The sequence below is a fragment of the Erpetoichthys calabaricus genome, chromosome 1, assembly GCF_900747795.2.
Source record: "Erpetoichthys calabaricus chromosome 1, fErpCal1.3, whole genome shotgun sequence".
Classification (NCBI taxonomy): domain Eukaryota; kingdom Metazoa; phylum Chordata; class Cladistia; order Polypteriformes; family Polypteridae; genus Erpetoichthys; species Erpetoichthys calabaricus.
Window position 1 is genome coordinate 41853361 of NC_041394.2, and position 24507 is coordinate 41877867.

Consider the following 24507-nt stretch of genomic DNA (forward strand, 5'->3'; position numbering starts at 1 on the left):
TATCTCCAGTCGAGAGCGAAAATGGGAGCGAAGGTTCAAGTGATCACGATAGCTCGCCGATTCCAGAAGATCACTTGAAACTGGAGATGGCCTTGCAGTCCGCACTTTCATCTACTCCTTGCGAGCTGGAAGCACCGGCAGTAGCAGGAATTGCCACTTCACCTGCGGAGCACAAAAGCCGAAACGATCTGTCTGAACTAAAGGTAATGATCGCTACGGCCATAAATGAGCTCAAGAAAGACATTCAGAAAAATATAAAGAAAGAAAGCGAGAAGATAAATGAGAAGCTGCAACTGGAGCTGCAAGAGCAACGGCAGGATAATAAAGACTTGGAAAAACGTATATATAATCGCTTTGGTGCAGCCGTTAAAGGTATGCTGGGAAAAATTGAGGAACACATTCAGCAAAATGCACCCAAACTGAGAGCACTTGCTGATCAGCTGGAAGACGTTAAGCAGACATTCAATCTCAATAGCAGGAAGACACACCATTAAGGAAAAGTGTGCGCCAGTAGGAGACTGCAGACCAAATCTGTTCATCCTGTTCCTTGAAAGGAGATTTAAAGAAGTCTGTCTGAAGAGATGCATGGCTGCAGCAGGATGACTGGGGTTCTGTCTCCAGAATAAAAGACACGTGGTGGATTGTCTTTAAAGGGGTTGTAGCGGCGCTACTGGGGAGTGAAAAATCCCAGCATTCCCTGTAGTGGCTCTGATTGGTCGTCTGCTGAGGGCTCAGGGACTGCTGGGGACAATGAGACCAGTGTGAGATTTAAAAGGAGGCCCATTATACAGAGAAGAGTAGTTTTTTTTTTGTTTGAGTTACCTGTCTGTTTGCCTTCCCGTTAACAGCTTTCTGATTATTGTTTTTGTCCTGGATCATCTCCTGTTCGGTGTATGGACTGTCTGGTGTCATCCTGCTGGACGAAGACTGTATTAGGATTGGCTGTCAACCTTCAAAGAAAGAAGCGCTCCTGATCCCATCACATGTCATCATCTGGAAATACCGATAGGACTGATCTTTACATTGACATACAGCGAGCTGATCTCTGGACTATCTATCTCCATCATCTTGTTACATCAGTTGCCGTTTTTTATGGACTTCATCATGTGTGGTTTTTGTTAGTTGTTTGTTATTGTTGAATTTGTGTTTATGGTATAATCGGCGGAATGGAACTGGGTTGGAATCGTTGTAGTTTGCATAGGTTATATTTCATTGACTATTGTTTAACACATTCTTCAATTTCTGTGTTATTACCGTTTGCTTTTTGTCTCTGTGAGGGAGTGTGTGTGAGTCGAGCCAAGGCTGGGTGCATTCCTGGGATCCCCACTGAAAAAATTAATAAATCACCATCAAAGGTGGTGTGAATCTTAGCTGGGTTTTTTAGACTGCTACAGGGTCTTGTGGCCATACCTGGCATCTGTTAAAGTTTCCAATCAGATTCAAAATATTGTACCTTGTGAAGCAGTTCACAGCAATATAATAAAAGTATTACTTTTATTAAGTGGTTCAACAGTATGTCTCATAAAACAGGACTCTTACTGCTCCTGCCTCCTCACCTGTACTACAGGGATTCCTGTAGAAATGGATGAAATGGACTCTGCCAGATTCATATTAACTCTACCACTAGTACTGCTGCTAAAACGTGAAGGTCCTGGGTGATTTTGTTTGAGCGATTGCAAAGGCATTTGTGCTGAAAAAGAGACATGAGAGAGTGAGTGGCCGAGTGTGCTTGGATGCTGAAGCAAATAGCATCTGGAGCCATTTTAAACAGAGCACATTTTTAGGATGCTAGTCACAAATTTCTTGCCACGGAAACAGAAGGGCCAAGACAGCAGGTATTCTGGCCCTTTGACTTTCTCCATGCTTTATTGTCTCGTAGATGTATTTTTAAATGGATAATTTTGCTATTTATTCCAATCAATGTACACTCAATAACCCATAAGAGACAAATGCATTTAATTCAGAGAGGTTTTCAGATTTATTAAAAATTAAAAACTGAAATCTCTCATTGGGCGGCACAGTGGGTAGCGCTGCTGCCTCGCAGTCGGGAGACCTGGGGACCTGGGTTCGCTTCTCGGGTCCTCCCTACGTGGAGTTTGCATGTTCTCCACGTGTCTGCGTGGGTTTCCTCCGGGCGCTCCGGTTTCCTCCCACAGACATGCAGGTTGGGTGGATTGGCGATTCTAAATTGGCCCTAGTGTGTGCTTGGTGTTTGTGTGGGTTGGCACCCTACCCGGGATTGGTTCCTGCCTTGTGCCCTGTGTTGGCTGGGATTGGCTCCAGCAGACCCCCGTGACCCTGTGTTCGGATTCAGCGGGTTGGATAATGGATGGATGGAATCTCTCATTTATATATGAATTCAGACCCTTTATTTCGGTCAGGTCCATCTTGTTTGCTTTAATTCTTCTTGAGATGTATCCACAATGACCTTTGGCAAACTGAACTGATTGGACGTAATTTAGAAACGCACACAATTGTGTTTTTAAGATTCCATAATTCACACTGCACATCAGGTCAAAAACCAAGCCATGAAGTCCAAAGAACACAAAACTGTGGTGAGGCATAGATCAGGGCAAGGGTACAAAACCTTTTCTAAAACGTTGAGTGTTCCCAGGAGCACAGTGGCCTCAGTAATTGTGAAATGAAAGAAATTTGGAATACCAGGACTCTTACTAGAGCAGACCATCTGGCCAAACTGAGTAATCGGACAAGAAGGGCCTTGGTCAGGGAGGTGACCAACAACCTAGTGGTCACTCTAACAGAGCTTTAGAGGTTCTTCACTGAGACAGAAGAACTTGTTGGAAAGATGACCATCTCAACAGCTCTTCATCAAGGAGGCATTTATGGTAGAGTGGTTAGACAGAAACCATTCTTAACTAAAAGTCGTATGAGAGTTGGCTTGGAGTTTCTCAAATGACATTTAAAGGACTCTGGTCTGATGAGACAAAAATTACACTCTTTAGGCAGAATTTCAAACACTATGTCTGGTGAAGACATAGTGAAGTGAAGTCATTACCTGCCTCATACCATCCCTACAGTGAAGCACGTAGGTAGCAGCATCATGCTACGAGGGATTTTCTCACAGCAGGGACAGGGTGACTGATCAGAACTGAGTGAAGGTTGCAAGAAGCCAAATACAGAGAGATCCATGAAGAAATCCTGCTCCAGAGTGCACATGACCTCAGACTGGAGCGATGGTTCACCTATCGGCACAACAATGACCTGAACTGTACAGCCAAGACCATGCTGGAATGGCTTCAGGACAAGTCTCTGACTGTCCTTGAGTGGCCCAGCCAAAGCTCATACTTAAACCTCATAGAACATCTGTGAAGAAACCTGAAGATGACAGTTCACAGATGTTTCTCATTCAATCCAATGGAGCATTAGTGGATCTGTCAGGAAGAAGAGGAAAGGGACTTCTACAAAGTACTGAATGAAGGGCCTAAATGCTTACATGAATAAGAGATTTCAGTTTTTTATTTTGAATACATCTGCAAACCATTCTAAAAATGAGTTCAATTTGTCAGTATGTATAAAGGGAAATTACACAGCATCTCTTACTTGGAATCTTTTTTGTTTTTTAGGACTTCATTCAAGTTACATAAACAGACATTCAAATGCAAAAGATAAAATGCATGAGGGACTGTGGATGGTAGTTGGCATCACCTTTTCTTTTCCCATTTTGTACACAACCAAACATAAGCTGCACTCCCTGCTGTGGGGAGAGGTATGATGGCAACAAAATTATCCAACAAATTTTATTATGTCACCATGTCTTAGTTGCTTCCTATAACTGGATCTTTTGGAAGAGGTGTAAAGGGATCAAGTAACTGAAAAAAAAGGCAAGAAGCCATTGACTTTAAGGTGGCAGTGAAGCCCAGTGGCTAAGGTGTCAAGTTATAAACTGCAATGTTTTCTTTCACGTGTTCAGTCTCCCCTGCTGCCTTGCTGTTTGACTCTGCCAACTATGGGAATATGGAAACAGTTGTAGCACATCTTTGTACATTTTAAGCCACTTCGCATTGTGGCAGAAGGCTGGGGGCCAGATCCAGCCAGGATGCCTGAATAGACTGGGAGGCAGCTTATACGGTCCCTGGGCCATGAGGGGGCAACCGCCCTGGATAAGGAAGGGACCACGGGCACCAAGCCTGGAGGCTCAAACCTATAGGGGCCTGTGGCCAGCGCCAAGGGCGCCCCAAGCATCGTGGAGCCCAGGAAACCTGCACTTCCGCCACACCTGGGTAGGTGGAGGAAGAACCTTCCAAGGACACCCAGAGTGCTTCCAGGAAGATCAGCAGCAAGCACCTGGAGCACATCCGAGTGAAGATAAAAGGGGCCGCCTTCCTACAGTCGGGGAGCTAGAGTCGGGAGCTGTAGCAAGACGAAGCTCCAGTGATAGGAGGAAGAAAGGCGGCCCACAGACATTGGGAGAGGCCTGTGCTGGGAGTGTTTGGTGCTGGAAGCACTGTGTGTTGTGTGGGGTTTTGAGAAGAATAAAACTTGTTTTATAAAGTGCTGGTATTTGTCTGATGGTGTTCGGACCAGCTCTCACAGCATAAAGACATCCGATAAATTAAAAAAGTGTGAAGAGGAGTGCTCACAAAGGAAAAGGAAAAGATTTGCTTACCGGCTTACAAAGCGGGTTAAAACCTCTTCAGTTGCATGTCGGTTTAATTTACAAAGGGGGGTCTACAGGCTTTAATATTATGAGTGTTTAAAAATCTGTGTGGGCTACAGAAGGGTCATAATAATTCATGTGAAATGAGCCAGAGCTGAATGTCTGCTATTGTTTATCATCAGCCCCTATAAGGCATGTCATGGCATCAGGGAGAGGGTTTTCTTTTACCTGAAATACCCGGTTGACTCCAATGCCCCACCACCCTACACTGGTAAAAATGCATTGAGAAAAACAAACAAAGGAGTAGGCTAAAAACATGAATAAACAAATGAATGAAACTATATCTGAATGTACAAAAGAAGTATTTTGTTATCGATCAAACACGTGTATTAGAAAAGAGTCTCAAATAATCTGGAGAAGATGAAAGACAAGCAGTCATGTGACCTGGAGCATAATTTTTTGTTTGTTTGTTTGTTTTGATATGAATGAGAGGAAAGAAAAAAAATGAAAGTTATGCAGAATAGAGCATACTATTGCATCCCTGGAGTAAAGGGAATGACCTGCTCTGCCACGCTAAGGGAAACAAACCTCTTCAGTCTCAAACAGTAAAACCTACACAAGTACTTAATTGAATTCTTTAGAATTCTTAATTCCAGAACCAGGAAGAAATCGACTAGGCATGGTTCTGTTTTTTTATTTGTTTCACACCTTTTTCCAGAGGGTTCTGAAACCTCTCATGAAATTTCACTTTTGTCATGCATGATCACACTGGGGACACCTTAAGGGCTCTGGTGATGGTAATTTCCCATCGCTCCAATGGTTGGCGCTGTTTACTAACATCTTTTTTTACTAACACCTTTTCTCTTCCTCCTTCACTAGACCAGAAGATTGATGATTTTAACATACAGAATACAGAAGATGAAAATGGAAAAGAAAATCAAAGGTTCTTATTAAACTAGCAGACATAGAAATAATTTACTGTAAAATGAAACCAAATCTTAATGCATAAGAAATGGATAGAAGTTAAGAGTAAACAGTGTGAATATGTTACATTCTTTATTAGAATGTAGGACATTTGTTACTGTAGGATATAATTTTATAGCAATAAACAAATTCTGATTTTAAATGTCACTTTTGTATTGTTGGTTATTATTCTTCTGCATGTATTTATGTCTAAGAAACAAATATATGATCCATGACAAGAGGATTCAGAAAGGACTCAAACCATATTACTGACTTCCACAATGCCACTCACTACCATCTACACTCTTCTGCAACCATTAGAGACATGCACTAAGATCACCCTTTCTGAATATTCAATGTGAAACATTGCAGGCTTCTCCTATTTTTTCACAATTAAATTAACATTTTGCTGAGATCGGATTTTTGTGGGCCTCAGGGCCTTGAGATAGACCCATTAGTGAAAAACAATCAACCTTAACTTGTCTGCAAGTGGCCAAGATTTTCTTATTAGTCAGTCAGTGAGTCAATCAGGGATATGAAGCTTTAAACATATAGGCATAATTATAAGAAGTAATGAACTGTAATTTACTCATAGTAATGCAATACTTAAAACCAACAAAATATATAAATAAAGAGAATAATAATAATAAGTCGAGTCAGGAATGGTATTGCATGGTCATGTTGTATTTGGAGAGATGCATTACTACTGTAATGAGTTTTCTTCACTTTTTATTTTCACAAAAAAAAGAGCAATTAAATTACTTTTTTATAGGAATTGAGCAAGAAATCAACAGCTAACCAACTCGAGCAGCAAACCACCCTGAAATGAACGTAAACACCACAAATTGAGAAGGTGTGATCTCACAAATGGTAACTCGGAAAACTCCCAGCGCATGTGAACACAGTATTAATGCAGCAGAATTCTTTTATTTAAATAATCTATTCAAAGAACACCTTGTGAAAATTAATGAGAAGTACATCAAGGTGGAAACCAGGAAGCACATTTTCACACAAATGGTTATGGGAATCTGAAACAATTTACCAAGTCATCTACCCTTTTTCAGATGTTGCCCAGATGGAATACAGGAACATGTTTAGAAATAGCCCACTATGTGCACTCAATGAAATGAATGATTTCTGGTAAAATTTCTTGTTATGGAAGAACAATAAAAATGAAGCAGCAACCAAAATATAGTTGTAAGAAAAAGTATGGGCATGCATTGGAATTACCTGGTTTTCCACATTAACTGCTCATGAATTGCGATCTGATCTTCATCTAAGTCCTAGGTATTGTCAAACACAATATGCTTATGCTAATAACAAACAGTTCTAACCTTTCATGTCTTTAATGAATAAACCAATCACACATTCACAGTCTGCTGTTTAAAAAGTATGTGAAGCCTTGGATATGCCAACTGTTTGAACTTCCTTTGGCAACAATAACCTCTAACAAATAGCTGGAGATCAAACCAACACAATCTTCAGGTGAGATTTTGGACCAGTCTTCATTGCAGAGCTGCTTGAGCTCAGCCATATTCTTTAGATGTCTGCTGTGAATGGCTCTCTTAAGGTCATTACAGAGCATCTCTGTTGGGTTATGGTCTGGCCTCTGACTGGACTACTCCAAAAGGTGGATTTTCTGTATTTCTGTACAAGACTTACTTTAATGTTCAGGCTCATTGCCTGCTACATCATCCAACTTTTACTGACCTTCAGCTGGTCCTGACTTTATACCATAGGAGACCTTAATAAACATGGGAATTAATTTTCCCCATGATGATGACAGGCTGTCCAGGATCCGAGTCAGTAAAGCAGTCCCAAATCATGATGCTCCCCCTACCATACTTCACCACTGGGATGAGGTTTTAATGCTGGTATGCAGCACCCTTTATATGCCATACATACTACCTTGTATTCTTCCAGAACAATTCAACCTTAGTTTCATTAGTCAACAAAACATCTTCCCGATGGCATTGTGAAGTGTCAAGATGGTTTCTGGAAAACTTCAGGTATGCAGCAATGTTTTTTGGAGATCAGTTGCTTCTTCTTTGATGTCCTGTCATGGACTCCATTTCTGTTCAATGATTTCTCTATGGTAGGTGCATGAACAGAAATGTTAATCAGTTTCAATGACTTCTTCAAGCCTTTAGCTGTTATTGTACAGTTCTTTTTAAACATTTTGCATTGTGCCTTTCAAGTCATCTTGACATCGTACTAAATGGTTTCCATTTATACACAGTTTGTCTAACTGTGAACTGATGACTATCTATTTTAATTAACTTTATAACCCTTTCCAGCTTTATATAAATCAACAATTCCTGATTGCATTTCTTATGAGATATTTTTTTTTGAAACATACATTAACAGCTGGTGCTTTTTCTATTGGTCAAAGTATTTCGAAACCACACCCCCAGTCCTGTTTCATTGGCTGGACTTCAGGTTTGCCAGCTCCTGACTCCAGTTAGCTTTTGTTGAAATCATCAGCCTAGAAGTTCACATACTTTTTCCAGCCTACACCTGTGAATGTTTGCATGATGTATTCAAGAACAATTCAATGATTTGTATGTTATTAGTTAAAATGTATTCTGCTTGTTTGTTTTCTAATTTAAATGAAGATCAGAATACATTTTAAGACACATGTATACATAAATGCAGTTATTTCCAAAGTGTTCACTTTTTCTTGTCACTGTACCTGGAAATTACATTTCTCTCTGTCTGATTTTGACTATTATTTTACAACCTATTGGACAGCAAATTCTGCGTCATTTTTTATTAATGAACAAGCTTTGAGTGGTTAATATATTTTTGAAAAATAATCATTTTCCTTTCAGTTTAAAAAAAAACCCAAATGCATTTGAAATAATAGCTTATAGCAGAGGTCAATAGTCCAGCTTTGAGTGGCTTATCACACAAAAGATATCATTTTTGAATCAAAAAAAAATTTCATCTGAAACAAAAGTATTATGAAAATCTAATAGATGGTAACCAAGAGAGAAACAAATAATATATCTATTATAAGATGGTGCTCACTTGCCTATCCATGACAGTTACAATAGCTACAACTCACTTGAAACAAAGCACATGTATTTCCATTTATTTATCCACCACTTGTAGGTGGCATGGACATCCAGTCTTTATGTCTTTTTAATAAAAAATTAGGTTCAAATCCTCCATTAAATAATAATGGGAGGATTGCAGAAAAAAAATAAAATTCCACATACTGCAGAACATTCATGTATATTTTTATGAAAAATCACAAAAAGATGTGCTTGAGTGGGACACTTGGCATGTTATTTTTTATTGATGAAATCAAATTGTCTGCAAAATGATCCTTTAGGGAAGTGAGGCATCTCACATGACCCCCATCTATCTTCATCCCCAGAGAAATATCAGTCAGATACATCCAAGATTTGGTATCAAAATGGAAAATGGAAAATCAATCAGGGCCTAAAAGAAGAATTTTGTTGGAGTCACCATTTTATAGTGATGGTTTCCCAAACTAATGCCATGAATGTTGGACACAATTGAGAAGAGAAAGGACCCATGGCTGATTTCTAGCATAAATGAGGAACTGCAGGATTATTTTTTGGCTATAATGTACATCATACAGTGAGCCTTCTTACTTCTCTCTGTTCTTCTTAATGCAGTAACTAAAGGATCAAAATGAACCAGTCTTCTGATCCAGGGCAAACGTGTAAGGTTTGGAGACTCAGTCTGCACTATTATATTTTGTATGGAAAATTGTAAACTTGTTTACACAACAGTCAGAGTGATACTAAAAGAATACTGCCTCATGATATGCAGAAGACTCCTCCATCTTACTGCTATTCCTTCAGAGATTCATCCTCCAGTTGGCTTTTGTTGAAGTCATCGTTCCTCACCATATTTCTTATTTTTCACAATTTAGGCTTTGAGTGGATCAGCTTCATGTCATTCTTGTCAGGCCGATTCCCTTTGCCTTGACTGTCTGATCACCAGGCAAATTTTCCATCCTCACCTAAATAATCAAGTGCTCATGGTACTGGTTGTTGAACACAGATGGAGTACCCAGATCCATAGCTGAGCTCTTTGTCTTAAAAACTGGACTGAGCCATGGACTGAGAAATTCAAAGAAAGAGGCACACATTTCCAAAAGTACAGAGCTGCATGAGCTGCAGACCAAAGAATTGCCCTTGTTGCTCTGTGTAATGACAACACGCACAATACCAATAGACAATGACTGGCAGCAATTTAATGATGAATGCTGATCTGGCTCGTGTTGTGCTCATCTCCTCTCTCTGCTGCCTCTCTTAGGACATATTGGTGTTGGAGTAGAAGCTAGACGTCTCTGACATTGTTTTGGATGCACTTCTGGAAGAGCCGTTGGATGTGAGATCAAGGGAGAGACGTTTGGTTCTCAGACTATCCTCAACTTCATCATCGATGGCATTAATAACGGTTGACACTGTTGTCTCCATGCGGCTTACTTTGTACATGCTGTTCTGGGTTTGCAAGTATTTCGTGGACTTAAGTTCGAGGCCCTCGTAATCCCCAGGTTTGATGAAGGGGCACCAGCGGAAAGCTTGCTTAAATCCTGCCCGGAACCTAAAAGATATAGGAGGGTACTTGTAAAAAGTCGAGTAGGCAAGACAGTGATGCATCAAATTCAGGGTCTAATTTCTTAAATAAACAGGACAGCTCAACTTGCATGCTGGTTCAATTGCATGCCACCACAATGGTCGTCACTAGTGGCAAAAATTAATAAATTGCTAGCTAGTCTTACTGTTTGTGATTTAGACTTTCAATCAAACAACTTCCAGTTTAAATATGATAGACATCAAAAGTTAGCCAGTCACTACTTCCTTTTATTTGCTTTTGATGATTGTGTAAAATGAAATGAAATGATGACTTTGTAATCAGAAATTTGGCATCCAGTTGCAAAGCTTCCTGGCACTATAGAGTTGCTTGAGGTGGTTAGTTGTCTGAGGTGTTACAAGTCTGTTTCATCATGAAGGGGTTTTGGGGTGACTCTATCCTACAACATAGATTCCTTTTGTGTCACATCCAGAGTCACTGGTAAATAGACCTACACATTTGCCCTCCACCCTAACTCTTGTTCTCTTATCCTTGCACTCACCTGGCCTTGAAGGAGACACAGTCCGTAGACACAGTGCACTTGCCCCTGGGACTACAGACTGATTCCACACTAAACTGAATGCTACTGGGCTACAGCTCTCCAGTTAGAGGATGTCTCTTCTTTTCTCTTTACCCCAGATGGCAAGATGAAGCAACAAGACAAGCGACGGGAGCAGGCAATACATTTTTTTCAGTCATTATAGTCTCTAACTTTCTTAAATATTCTTAATGCACCAAAATGTGAAAGCAAATAAAAGTAATTGGGTGTAACAAAATTAATGAAACCTGGATATTTCAGGAGCTGCCATAGATGATGTGTGTGGCTTTCAGGCCATCAACACTTTGAACGCAAGACATGAGTTAAGTCATATCTCTTTGAGCCTGTTAAAAAATGACATACGAGAGAAGTCGTATCTTAGTATACAACCACTACTGAGGCAGCCAGCTTGTTGGTGAGCTTTGCTGCCACAATTCAGTTACCTGCTATGAACTGCCATTTGGTGGATAAACATATAATTTTTTTTTTGACCGCAACAACTTGTGGAAAATAGTGCCATGAATAGACAGTTAGTAGTTATGTTGCTGTGAAAACAGATATAAAGTTGCAGATGTTTAGATTTATTGCAAGATGAATATTGCGATGATAACGGTAGTGATTGAGATAGTGACAATCAATTGGCTGATGAGAAACCTCTAGGCTCTGGCACTGATGATGATAGTTCCCCTGAAGCTGTTTCTACATCACAAGGCATCTGACTTGTCCCTACTACCAGGACAGTACTGCATGGACATTCTGCTGCCCATTAAGTGTAAGCAGTCACCAGCTCCAAATATATGGTGTGCAACAAGCGCGGACAGTGCAAAGAAACATTTTAAAGTTGGTGCAAATGTGCTTCTAAGCCTGCACTTTGCGTGATGCAATGTTTCAAGTTTTCTCATTCAAATTCAGACTTTTAGTCATGTTGCTGGTGGAAATAAAGGCAACAGTTTCCATTTTTGACAGACTTACTGTTGATAATAAAATTCTTGCTTTCTAATAAATTTCTTTACATTTTTAATGAGTTTTGATAGAGTTTGTTCTTTATCATGTATGCATAGACCAATACTACAGCGTCCTGGTAATAAATGGTCCAGTAGTCAATATGTTAAGCTTATATTGCTCTGTCTTACTGCATGGTGGCTGTGTTCTTCCTGGTTCTCCCTTTCTTCAATTCATACTTACACTTTAAGATGATGACTTTTTCAGGCTTATCAGGTGAAAACCTCTAGCTCACCAATATCACTTCAATAAATCATATTAGCACAAGGTGTGCATGCATGAAGCTAACCAAAGGTTCGAGAGTTTCACTTTTTATGCATTTGAAAAGTCCAAAAATGATCATTAGAACTTTCTTAAAATATAGTTTTACTAATTAAAGTTTTGGCCATTCTCTAAATCCAGTTTGTCTGCAAAACCTGTTTGCCCTTCTGACTGAAGAAAGATCACCTCTCTCTAAAACTGCTTTCTGTCTCTACTATCATTTCCTCTTTCTGTGGTTAGACAAGCTAGTTTTACAGAGATTAGAAGTTCAAGTAATAAAATAATAATATCAAACATCAAAATTCTATGCTGCAGTTATTGTCCAGAAAATGCTTTTAACAATTAATTTAGAACGAAAGAAAGAAGACTAAAACAAAGTGTAGCATTCTTGGTTACTTCTACTTAATAAAATCATATTCTTAAACAAGGTCATACAGGCAATCCCTTAAAACAAAAGGACTTTTAGAGAAGAATGCTCTTGTGTATTATTTCATCTAACAAAAACAGGAACAAAATTGTTACACACAAAAATCTGTAAGCATTAAGAGACCCAGATGTGTTCTTCTATCCTTTCTTCAATTTCCATTTCTTTTTCTTATTTTTATATTTCTGGTTTCATAGGTTTGACAGGTACAATCCCTGCTGAACCTCTCAAAATTCTTTTCTTTCTACCAAATCACAGATTGTCCAACAAAGACCTACGCCGAATATTGACTTTTATTTAATTTCCCAATTTTCCATCACTCCCTTCAGCAGTAGGATCTAACATTTCTTCTACAGTCTGGCTCTACCTGATAATTTTGTTTAGTTTCTATTCCTTTTATCCCTGAATGGATTTTCTGCCCAGATCTGCAGGAAAGTTCTTTCACTTTCTTTATTCTCTTTTAAAACCCATCCCCTTCTTTCCCAGATCCCTGACCTGTCATTCAGGCAGCAGTAGATTATGGGATTGTACATCGTTGAGCTCATCGCCAGCCACATGACTGCCAGGTACACCTGCTGGATGTATTGCTCCAGGTAAATTTTGGGGAAGAACTCGCTGAGCAGGAAATAGACGTGATAAGGAAGCCAGCAGACAGCAAAGGTGCACACCACTGTGATCATCATCTTTACAACCTGCAAGACAGTTGAGGATTACTCTTAAAGTCAAGTCCTTTTCAGGCCCACATAAAGCAAACATTTTTAATTTAGTGATTCACATAAATGGCACATACAGAGTTTGAAATGACAAGAGACAACACAGTCTACTCTATTGCATAACTGTCCTATGTGGAATGAGCTTTTTCAATTAAGATTCTGAAAAGGAGTAGCTATTGATAAATCGCCTCATTAAACAGTAGTTAGCCAACACAAAACTGAATGCTGAATATAACTCAGTGTAAGAATCACTTGCTAAACTCTTGGTGATGACTGAGATGGACCAGCAAGGCATCCAGAGCTGCTTACTTCACAGGTCCCTTTGTTACTCCAATAGCATCCATGTTCTTAAGGGTCTCACATGGATAAAGTGGAACTAGGAAATAGATTGATGTATTGTGTGCTTTTCCCAATGGCCTGCAATCTTCAACAGAGGCATCTAGGGTTAAGGTTTGCTTCAGGACATCTTTACTTAACTGTATGAATGAGGTCCCATGGTTATTGTGCTATTTAAACCTCAATGTAGGTGATTTTGCAGACAGTAGGTGCTGGCTAACTTTTCACATGGAATCAATTGAGCACTGATTACAGTTCAGTTTAATGTTAAGGTGTAACTTTTTTAATGTTGCCTATGACATGTTACAAGGATTAGAAGCACTTACTCTGGGCTACATCTAGCCTTTCAGAGCAAAGAGCAAACCATTCTACAACTGAACTGAAGAGTACAGACCATGCCAGCTTGTGTCTGAGTTGAGATGTGCCAAATCCATCTCCTTACAAAGGAGTTCTGGGATTAATGTGCATATCACCTGTACTTTAGAACAGGCAATCCTTCAGAAGCTAAGCATGTTTGCTCCCATCACTACTTGGGTGAGAGACCATGTTGGAAAAGCCTGGTCCAGACTCTCTGTTGTCACAGAAGATCCCTGGGTATATTTTGAAAAAAGTAGGGTCTACTCCGATGTCCTGGGCTAAATTGACCATTACAGCTTGCTCCATTCAGGTCTCCTAATCAATCCATGTCTATTATTAGTTAACTCTCTCTCCTTTAGCCCTTCACCACCTAATAACTCAAGTGTGGAGAGCATTTTTGCTCAAAAATGGCTGCTGTCACTTCATCCAGGTGGGTGCTACACATTGATGGAGGTTGATGTGGCTCCCCTCTGTCTATGTAAAACACTTTGAGTAGCTAGAAAAGTACCATATAAATGTATTAATAATTATTATTATTAATATTATTATTATTATTACTTCAAAGTGCATGGCCAGGTATGTGGAAGGAAAGGATCGCCAACTGTACACTGGCAAATTAAAATGATGAGAGGCTCCGGACCACTGGAAGGCTAATGCCACATTCCACATGGATTTAACAGGACTCTTTAAATCTTTTTCATTCCAGTAGGGATCCTCACAGTAGACCAGACACATAGTAGAAGGGCCCCACCATGACTTCTACTTTTACTACATTTGACTTTGATTCATGCAATGTAATTAGTTAAATGTTTCAGCTTCCAAAAAGTAAGGGTGATTTTGGACAAAGTGCTTGTTTCAGGTTCTGCAAGGTGATACCCTGCAAACTATAAATGCCCCAAAAAACAGATGAACATCCCACCCAGGATGGCTGGGATGCCATAAAGGAAGGATGGGATAAAGGGGGGCAATACCTGGCTGGGATGCCTTATGATTCCATTTCCAATTGGGATGCCGTAAGGCAGACAGTTTTGTCATATAATTAAAAAGAAAAAAAAATGACAACGACATAAAAATGATGGCATGATTGGACTTCAGGCTACTGGAACCAGCAAGATAGGATGAAAGGGAGCAGTTCATCCCCCGTTATACTAGGTGGCAGTGTCCCTCATACAGAGTCCCATTCTGGACTCCCGCAGAGCTGCATGGGAGTTGGAGCTCAGAAGTGAAGCCCTGTAGGGATCCCTAGGGGATGATAGAGGGCACTGCAGGGGAGGACCTCCCTGTCTTCCTTATAACCTGGAAGTAATTCCAACTGGCCACACCATGTCCCCAAAGGTGCTCCCAAGTTAACCTTAAAGGGAGACTGCTGCCATAGCTCAAGGAGTCAGAGTCGGGAGGCAGCGGGTACAACTCATTGGAGAAGGAAAGAGAAAGAAAAGGAGAAAGGAAGAAATCAAGTACTTGAAGTCTGTGTATTGGCTGGATTTATTGTTATTTGGAGCTTTGTGGATTAAAGAATTATTTACTTAAACTCAGAGTTGTGTTTGGTTGTCTGTGTTTTGGGGTTTGAGGGCTCACTATGCACCCCAACTGGTCATAATACTAATAAACATAATCTCTGAGTTTTCAACTCTTTCACTGAAACTTTTCATTTACAATTTTCTTTAGTGATTAGTGTGTCAACATTCATTACAATAACAGCTCAATGTAGAATGCTGCTTATACAGCTGTAATGGATAAGTAACCTTTTTAGGATCATACAGAGGAGCAGCATCTGGTTTTCAAAGTGTGACCTGGTGAGAAGTCTTAGACACATCACCATAGTGTCTGCTTGCCATGAAAATATGAGGACCTCTAATCTCTCTGGAGCCAGTTGGCTTCATTTTGGGTTGGCATGGATTTCACAAAACAGACACCTTTGGTACCTTGCGTTTGGCCGTCAGCTGTTCCCGGTAGCGATCAGAGGAGTCTCCAGGGATTTCACTTGCCCAGAGCGTGATGCCAACTACCAGATAAGCACAGCCCATTACCAGGAGTGGCAGGAAGTAAATGAGAATGGCAACACACACATAGTACCTGAAAGAAGAGCAAGGTAAAAACATAGTGAGTTTAATTCTATCTAAAATACATTTAAAAAAGTCACTGGGGAAATAAAGTGATGAAGAAACAATCATATACTTTCATGTTCTAGTAATGACTTACTTCTCAGTGTTACATCAAGTCCAATTTGTTTGGGGCAGGCACAATGCCAATATCTCTTGATTAAAATATCAATTATTTATAAACTTACACAGCATAGTCACCAATGTTAACCTTATCACTATTAGAGTAATTTAACTTTTAAAACATTTGGAAGGCATATATATAGACAGGAATTTTATGACATACATTGATATAACAAAAGATAAGAAGATGAACTTTAAATTTTATCAAAACATGTGACATTAACAGGAGGCTATCAACTAGCAACTTACTGAATTTATTAGTTGGGGTAGGTCTCATTGTAAGGGAAAGAAAAGTGTGAATGATGTCTCAGGAAAAAAACTCATTCATTTCATTAGTGAAGTGAAACAACCAGAACTGCACAATGTACCAAAGTCTGATGTTGGCCCTGAACATTCTGGTGATGCCGCAATGATGAATTAAAACCCCACTGTTAGCTGTGAGTGAGTGATGGGTTTGCTAGCAACACAACTAACAAGTGTGCTGGAAAACCTACAACCATCAGGCTGCCAAACATTGAAGGATTGGCACAGGATATAAATTTGGACGATTAATAATGAGCCACCAATTCAACTGAACTTTCTGGTTTCTGTTACAATTGGTAAGGCAGACAGTTTTGCGGCTTATTGAAAAGAAAAAATAATTATAACAACATGTATTTTGACATGACCGGACTTCTAAAATGATTTTTGAAATTAACTTTTATTGAACAGTGATAAAAATTGCATTAAGCTCACCACCATTTTTGTACATTCTTTGACATGACTGTGAACGTCTTGTTACTAATAATTATCACTCACACGATTGCTAGCACCACAACACATGATGTCAGCAACATGATCCACACTGCTTACTGTATGCGAGCTTTGAGTAATATTCATGAAAGAGTTAAAACTATATTTTTTGCAAATATAGTTAGGGATTTTTGCTTTAATTAGTGCTAAGTGTGATAACTTTGGGGTCCAAAAATTCAATTTAATGCATTTTTGGCTTTGTTTTTTTTTTGTGGTTTTAAATTGTCATATGAGTGACGTCATTGTGGCAAAATTTTGTGCAGCAGTCTATGCTATTTTGGGACTCACTTATCATGGTAGCAGCTATTTTGGGAGTCATATGATGTGCGACTTCATTGTGTCCCACCCTTCAGATGGCAAAGCATCTCAGCATTTCGATTCTCAATGAAACAAACACCAAAGGTTATTGTTAGTTACATGTGTTTAACTCGTGTAAGAACCTTTTTGTAAGGCCATTTTCAGCTACGACTTTGGATTAATGTTTCTGGCTTTGGCAGTCGATTCAGTATTCTGATCTGTGCCACTTTAATACCAAGATACTAGTCTGGTACTAAATCTTTCCCTATAAAATCTGGGTTATATAGTGCTTCATACATCTATCTATCTATCTATCTATCTATCTATCTATCTATCTATCTATCTATCTATCTATCTATCTATCTATCTATCTATCTATCTATCTATCTATCTATCTATCTATCTATCTATCTATCTATCTATCTATCTATCTATCTATCTATCTTGTGTTTCATCTCATTCTAGCAGCATCTATATAAAAGGTGATGGTGCACTACAGTATGTATCCTGGCTATGAAACTGTACAATAAAAGGAATAAATTCATGAATAAAATTAGTTTAGTTAGTTAAAAGAAATTTTATTGATCATTAGGACCTTCTGCTTTTTTTGACCGCAGTGTTTTCTCTTGTTCAAAACTCTGGTGCTTGCTACTTAAAAGACTTGTGTATTCTGACAACAGGCTCCTCCTTTGTGTGCTCTCAGTACAAAGCCTGTCATCTCTTGGTATTTGTTCACTAAAAACAATAAACTTTGTCTTGAATATTTGCCATTTTCAGTCTCTGGCTGGTTGTTTTGTTGTGCAACATATTCTATGACAGTATTGGGGTGCATCTTGAGTGATATAACCTGGGGTCATCGGGTGTTTCAAGTTGTTCAGCATCAGAACCCCCTTACCCAAGTGACCCAGGTAGGATTGCTCAAGCCTTGACTTGTGGCCCATCAGCAGCTGCCCACAGATCTGCCCTCTTAATCCAGAGCCTCCTGGTGGATCTCTCTGCGGCTCCAGTGGCTAACCTGATGGTGTTTCTCCTTTCCTATGATATGGCACCCGGCAGAGTTAAAGCCATAATACTGTCCTGCTGTAGAGCCATTCGAGGACTCTTTTAGTTTTGTCAGATGGATCATTTTTCTGATCAAAAACAAACAAACAGTTTACATGGTTGCTATAAAGAATTCATCAAATATTCTCTGAAGTGCTGCAATTACCTCTGACTGTTTTCAGCCCACTGGATTAGGCAAGGACTGAAAATGGAGAGATTGATGCCTCGAAGTCTTACACTCAGATTGACAAATTGAAATTACAGAATTGATTTAAGGAATCGGAGAATGGCCTGCCTAGAAACTGAATCAGCATACACATGAGGGACATTCCTTGTTAATGACAATGGTGGGGTAACTCTAGACTTTAACCTGTTCACTTTTGTCAGAGGTCACCACTGAAGTCTTGGACACCTGCCTGGGTGGTCTTGTCTGTGTATAGTTAGTCTGCCCAGCAATGGCAGGTTGACAACTGGCCTGTATCTGTCAGGCATTCTGTGTATGCAAAGAATTGTGGACCGGACAGGGCAGTGTATTTTCACCAGTATTCCCATCGTGTCTGTGAAATGGTTTACTGGCCATTATCCCTTTGGCAATGCTGACTGTTAGTCCAATGTATGCAAGGCCTACATTTCTAATGAATATTTAACTTTTGTATTGTACACATTCATTGCCAGTTGTTTTTGTTTCTTGGTCAGATTAGCACTCTGAAAGCATAGAGTGTTATATCAAAGTAAAATTGTTATAAACTTCAACGGCAGCTCTATTCCCTTCTTAATGCTAATCATAACCTACAATATGTGTGTGCTATGAAAACAAATAGCTGGGATCTAAGCATTAGTGAATGATAAATAGAGTTTCCTGACACTACATTTTTTATTGTTTGTACTTTTTACAGACTTTCTCAGTCCTTCTATCCATTATATATTGAATTTAATAATAATAATAAAAAAAAACAAACCTCTGCTACAATTTAACATGGTGAAGCACAGCAATATTAAAAATGTCTGTTATATAGCTGAGAACTAAATTATTCCTACATCAAAGTCACTTAAAATAGAAATAATAAAGCATAAGTTACCATGAAATCAGCCTATTTGTATCATGAACTATTTGCATATTTTTTAATCGGCATGAAGGAATAAAACAGTAGTGCTAGATAATAATGAATTTCCCATATGTTTCAGAGCTGTTGTGTTTCTGCATGGATTTGTAAAATTGGAATTGCCACATCTGATGTGATCTCTTTATCACAACTGAGTCACGGTATGAAGGAGACTCAGAGATAAAGCAGAGCCATGGCTGGAACCTCCTGTGTGTCGTGCACAACAGGCCGTATCAACAAGGGGGACAAACTGGGAAACAATTGAGAAACTGAAGCTGATATACACAATGAAATCATCAGTGATGGCTCTGTACTTCATGATCAGAACTGAGAATATTAGCAACATGCAGATTGTCCTCAAGTTGTGGCTGCAAACCAAGACTACAGTAAAAGTTCCAGTAGATTACTTTGGATTGGCAGAGTGCATTCTGCAATGGACTGGTGAACTATGCAGAGTTTCTTCCAGCCTTGTGCCCAGTGCTACTGGAATACACTCAGCCCACCATGACCCTAAATTAGAATGGCTTTAGCGTGGGTGTTTGGGTGAGGGGGCTGTGTGATGGACTGCTCAAAGCTGGCTTCTGCTCTATGTCTAACTAGCTGTCCCACACGGCTGCACCCACATAGTAGTGAAATAGAGAGAAACTTTAAAAATCAGTAGATGTTGGCACTGTATCTGATCGTGTTCAGGTATGATGGGAGAGAGTCCCCTGCATGGGGAGAAAAGCACGTGGCTGTGATATCTTTGGCAATCAGCAGCTACCCTCTAAAACACAATAGCTCTGGTCTCTCTCTCAAAAATGTCAAACGTTACTCCTTACAATCTCTAGAATGATCATGTCTGCTGAACAAATGGGTATTGCTAGCTAAGCGCTGGCAAGGTACGCTACAACACGTGGAGAGAGGTAGACCGACTCGAATGAAGGCTAGCGTGTGAGTGAGGAGGTCCCCTCCACCCTGCCACTCCTTGGCCTGCACTCTCTCTTGGATTTGCGCAAATAAATCGGTACCTCAAGCAAACTATGATACTTAGCACGATGAGAAAACTTTCAAAATCTACTGGACTATTCAAGCAAATTATAGAAAAAAAACAATCTAAAACCATTAAGTAGCTCTCTCGTGAAAACCAGGCAGACATATAGACAGACAGATAGACGCTGGATTTTATAAATATACTAGCCATCTCTGCCCACATAGTAGTGAAACAGGACAGTGAGGAGGGCCCTGCCTGGCTGCCTACTCCTGACGTCATACTTCCCTTCCCCTTGGCCCGAAACCTCTGCCTCAGATTAGCGTGAATGAGAGCAGTCGCAAAATCAATCGGAATGTTCAAGCAAATTATAGAAAAAAACTCAATCTAAATCTGTTAAGTAGTTCTCTCGTTCGTTGGCTTACTGGAGGTAAGGAACTCCCTGGGGTGGGTGTGTGAGTGAGGAGGGCCCCGCTCCCCTCCCCTCGGCCTGCTGCGTGTTTCTCTGATTCGTGCAAGCAATCTATGATACATAGCGCAATGAGAGAAGTCACAAAATCAACTGGAATGTCCAAGCAAATTATAGAAAAAATGATCTAAATCCGTTAAGTAGTTCTATTATGAAAAGCGGACAGACAGACAGACAGACAGACAGACAGACAGACAGACAGACAGACAGACAGACAGACAGACAGAGAGACTTTGGACTTTATATATATAGAGATACAGATGATGCTGGGATAGGCGTCGGCTCTTTGTCAATGGATGGATGGATGGAAAGATTCAGATAATTAGTGAATAGCATTACAGAGGGACTGAGACAACTCAAGGCTTAAGCAAATTTATGGTAGATGAAAATTAATGTAAGTAAAGTATTACACATAAGAATCTAAATATTAGTATTGAATACACAATGGGAGATCAGAAAATTGAAAGTACACCTTATGAGAAGGATTTAGGAGTCATAGTGGACTCGACACTATCAACTGGCAGACAGTGTTCAGAAGCCATTAAGAAGTGTTGTGTAGCGGGTCCACAGCTCACGTCAAAAAGGCCACTTTTTAAATAAATAATCACCACACTTGCAGCTTAGTGATGGGGCGTGGTATGTGTGGCTGGAGCGGTTCCCGGGAGATGCGTGATGCGGACGGTCCTCACTAAAGTGCACAGGTGAGGAGTCATCTGCATCCGTAATTGGTGCCGGGAGCTGCTAATTGACACATTTGATCCACGTCCCCGTAATAAGTGGAAGCGTGAGGCGGCTAGGGGAGAAAAAAAAAAAGAAAAAAGTGAACAGAGGTTAAGAGAAGAGAAGAAGGCGGCAGGAAGAAGGCAGAAGAAAGCCGGTGTGTGAGTGAGCGAAGAAGGCAGCTGAGCAGTGAGCCCTAGCGGGGTGTTTGGCTGACACCTAGAGCAGTCGGTAGTGGTTGCTCCTACTGAGCATGTAGTTAAGGAGCGGGAGTGACCAGGATCATGGACGGCTCACCTCGTAAGGCCAAGAAGGCAACGGCAGTCGTGGAGGCTTTGGGCGTGTTGAGCCCCACGTGAGCCACTGGGGGAAGAAACCCAAGTCTCGGTCCAGCTGGAGCCCGACGTTGCCAGAGATTGGAGGGCTACCAGACCAGTATTGAAGGAGCTACATTTTGTTGGTAGGGCGACTCCCCTGTTGCGGAGTCCAGAATGGAGAAGCAGGGGAGTACCCGGGTTAAGGAAGTATGCACCGGATTTTTTTAAAGAAAGACTGCTTCCAGACGTTATTTTAACCTCGTTTTAAAAAGGATTTTTTTCTATTTATTGGATTTTAACCTTCACCAGTTCACTTGTTTTATTGGATTATTTATTTAAAGATTTTTGAGATGCACTGCACTATTTATTTGAACACTTTGATTGTTGTTGCTTTAATAGAAGCACTTTTGCACTTTTTGCACCATCCCCTTGCTGTGTTGTGCCTCACTGTCTAGCTCATCGGAGACATTACCGACAGTGTCGGGTTCAAGAGCTCCCAGAAGTCAGATGGGAACGTGGAGCAAACCTGCATCGTCACAAGAAGGCTAACAGAATGTCAGGTTATACAGCGCCCTGATGTGTGGAGTACAAGTCCAAGAATGTCATACTCAAGCTTTATCACACACTGGTGAGGCCTCATTTGGAGTACTGTGTGTAGTTTTGGTCTCCAGGCTACAAAAAAGACATAGCAGTGCTAGAAAATGTCCAGAGATGATCAACGAGACTGATTCCAGGGGTACAAGGGATGAATTATGAGGAAAGATTAAAAGTGCTGAGTCTTTTCAGTTTAAGCAAAAACAGATTAAGATAAGACATGATTGAAGTGATGAAAATTATGAGGGGAATAAAACACTTGGAATCAAGATTGTCATTTTAAAACAAGTTCATCATGAAAACAGGGACACATCAAGGAACTTGTTAAGGGTAATTTTCGCACAAACATTACAAACTTTTTTCTTCATGCAGAGAACCATAGACACATGAAGTAAGCTACCTAATAGTGTGGCAAACAGTAAAACTTTAGAGACTTTCAAAACTCGACTTGATGTTATTTTTAAAGAATTAAGTGGATTGGACTGTTGAGCTTTGTTGGACACCATGACCTGTTCTCATCTAAATCTATCTAAAGTTCCAGAATATGAACAGTGCTTGACAAAGTTCTTTAACAAAAAAGCACACTTGAGTCCCTGTCTCATCACAAGCCAGCATGCAATTCCATAGAAACTTGTCTTAATCTGCTGCACAGACACATCATGTGTAACATCGACTGCTTTCCATATGGGAAGTCAGAAAATGTTCACAGCCTGCAATAATTAATGCATTAATTCAAGTGAAGTGCTACTTAAAAGAGTTCAATTAACCTTCCATTTTGTAATCTGCATTTAAACAACAAAACCCAAAGTAAAATAAAAAGTATACACTAAATAATGCTAACATCCCATGTTTAAAAGAGCACGAACACTTGGAAACATGCTCACTCCACCAACAAAGTGACCATTAAACACAATTTCTTAAAGCTGTGAGGCAACAATGCTAACAATGTCTACACCATACTACTCACAAAGTGATGCTTTAATTCAAGCTGAATTACAAGTAAGAATGTCTCAAACTCTTCCTATATTCTCACAGCTGCGGAAAGAAGCAACCTCAGACTGGGGCAAGAGATCACCTTTCCGCATGACAATGACCTGAAACATACAGCCAACACAACACTGGACTGTCTTCAGGACAAGTCTCTGAGTGTCATTAATCGACTCAGCCCAAAACCAAGACCCCATAGAACATCTGTGAAGAGGCCGGAAGATGGCAGTTTACAGACGTTTCCTATCCAATCTAATGGAGCTTGAGAGGATCTGTCAAGAAGAATGGGATAAACTGCCCAAATCCAAAGCTTGTTGTCACACGCATGCGCATGGAAGGCAGCTAAAGAGTCTAAATGAGAGTAATTCCACGGCAGACCAGGGGATGGTGGAGTGCGCTGACCTTTTTTCTCGCTTTCTTGCAGACTGTTCACGGGAAATTCCGCCTGGCTCTGATGACATCACCTTCAGTTCCTGGCCCTCCTGCTTATGTCACTTCCGGGCCTGCTGATGACGTCACTTCCGGGGGAAGAACCTATAAACAAAGAACCTTTCGGTTTGCATCTGGGTCAGAGCCTATGGAAGAGGACCCTTCCGATTCCGCCTTGGATGACCTCACTTCCCTTGTTGGCCTTCAAAGCCACCATATTCACCCTAACTCATCAGTTCTTTTCTGGACGCTGTTCTGAGCACATCAGTGTGAACAATTTATCCTTTTGCAGCCAGGAAATATTATATGGGTGGTTGCCCCAAACCTTTTTATGACTCTTGCATCTGTATTTAATGGCATTGTAAAGACGTACCCCAAGAAGACACAAAGCTGGAATTTCTGCCAAAGGGGCTTCTACAAGGTACTGAATTAAGGGTTTGAATACTTAATGGAATGAGAGATTTTTAATAAATGTGCAAACCTTTCTGAAAGCATGTTTTCACCTAACTACCGTATTTCCCGAAAATAAGACCTACTCCGAAAATAAGCCCCAGCATGATTTTTCAAGCTGCTCTGTAATATAAGCCCTACCCCAAAAATAAGCCCTAGTCAAGATCGTCAGCTGAAAAGTAAGGCGCCTAAGACCAGGTTTATACTTCACGCAATGTGACGCGTGTGCCCAAAACATCCATTAAATTCAGAGGACACCTTGCCACAATATCTCTGAAAAGGATGTT

General features: G+C 40.2%; 1 protein-coding gene across 1 annotated transcript in view; it reads right to left on the reverse strand.

Annotated features, from left to right (window-relative positions):
* Nucleotides 1-6232: 6232 nt before the first annotated feature.
* LOC114649191 (substance-P receptor-like) overlaps nt 6233-24507 on the reverse strand; it is a 113215-nt gene continuing 94940 nt past the window's right edge. Inside the window, exons 3-5 of the mRNA XM_028798660.2 lie at nt 15752-15902; nt 12916-13112; nt 6233-10165 (exon numbers count right to left, since the gene is read on the reverse strand). Coding sequence (XP_028654493.1) covers nt 9871-10165; nt 12916-13112; nt 15752-15902 — 643 coding nt within the window. The 3' untranslated portion in view covers nt 6233-9870. The remainder of the gene's footprint in view (nt 10166-12915; nt 13113-15751; nt 15903-24507) is intronic.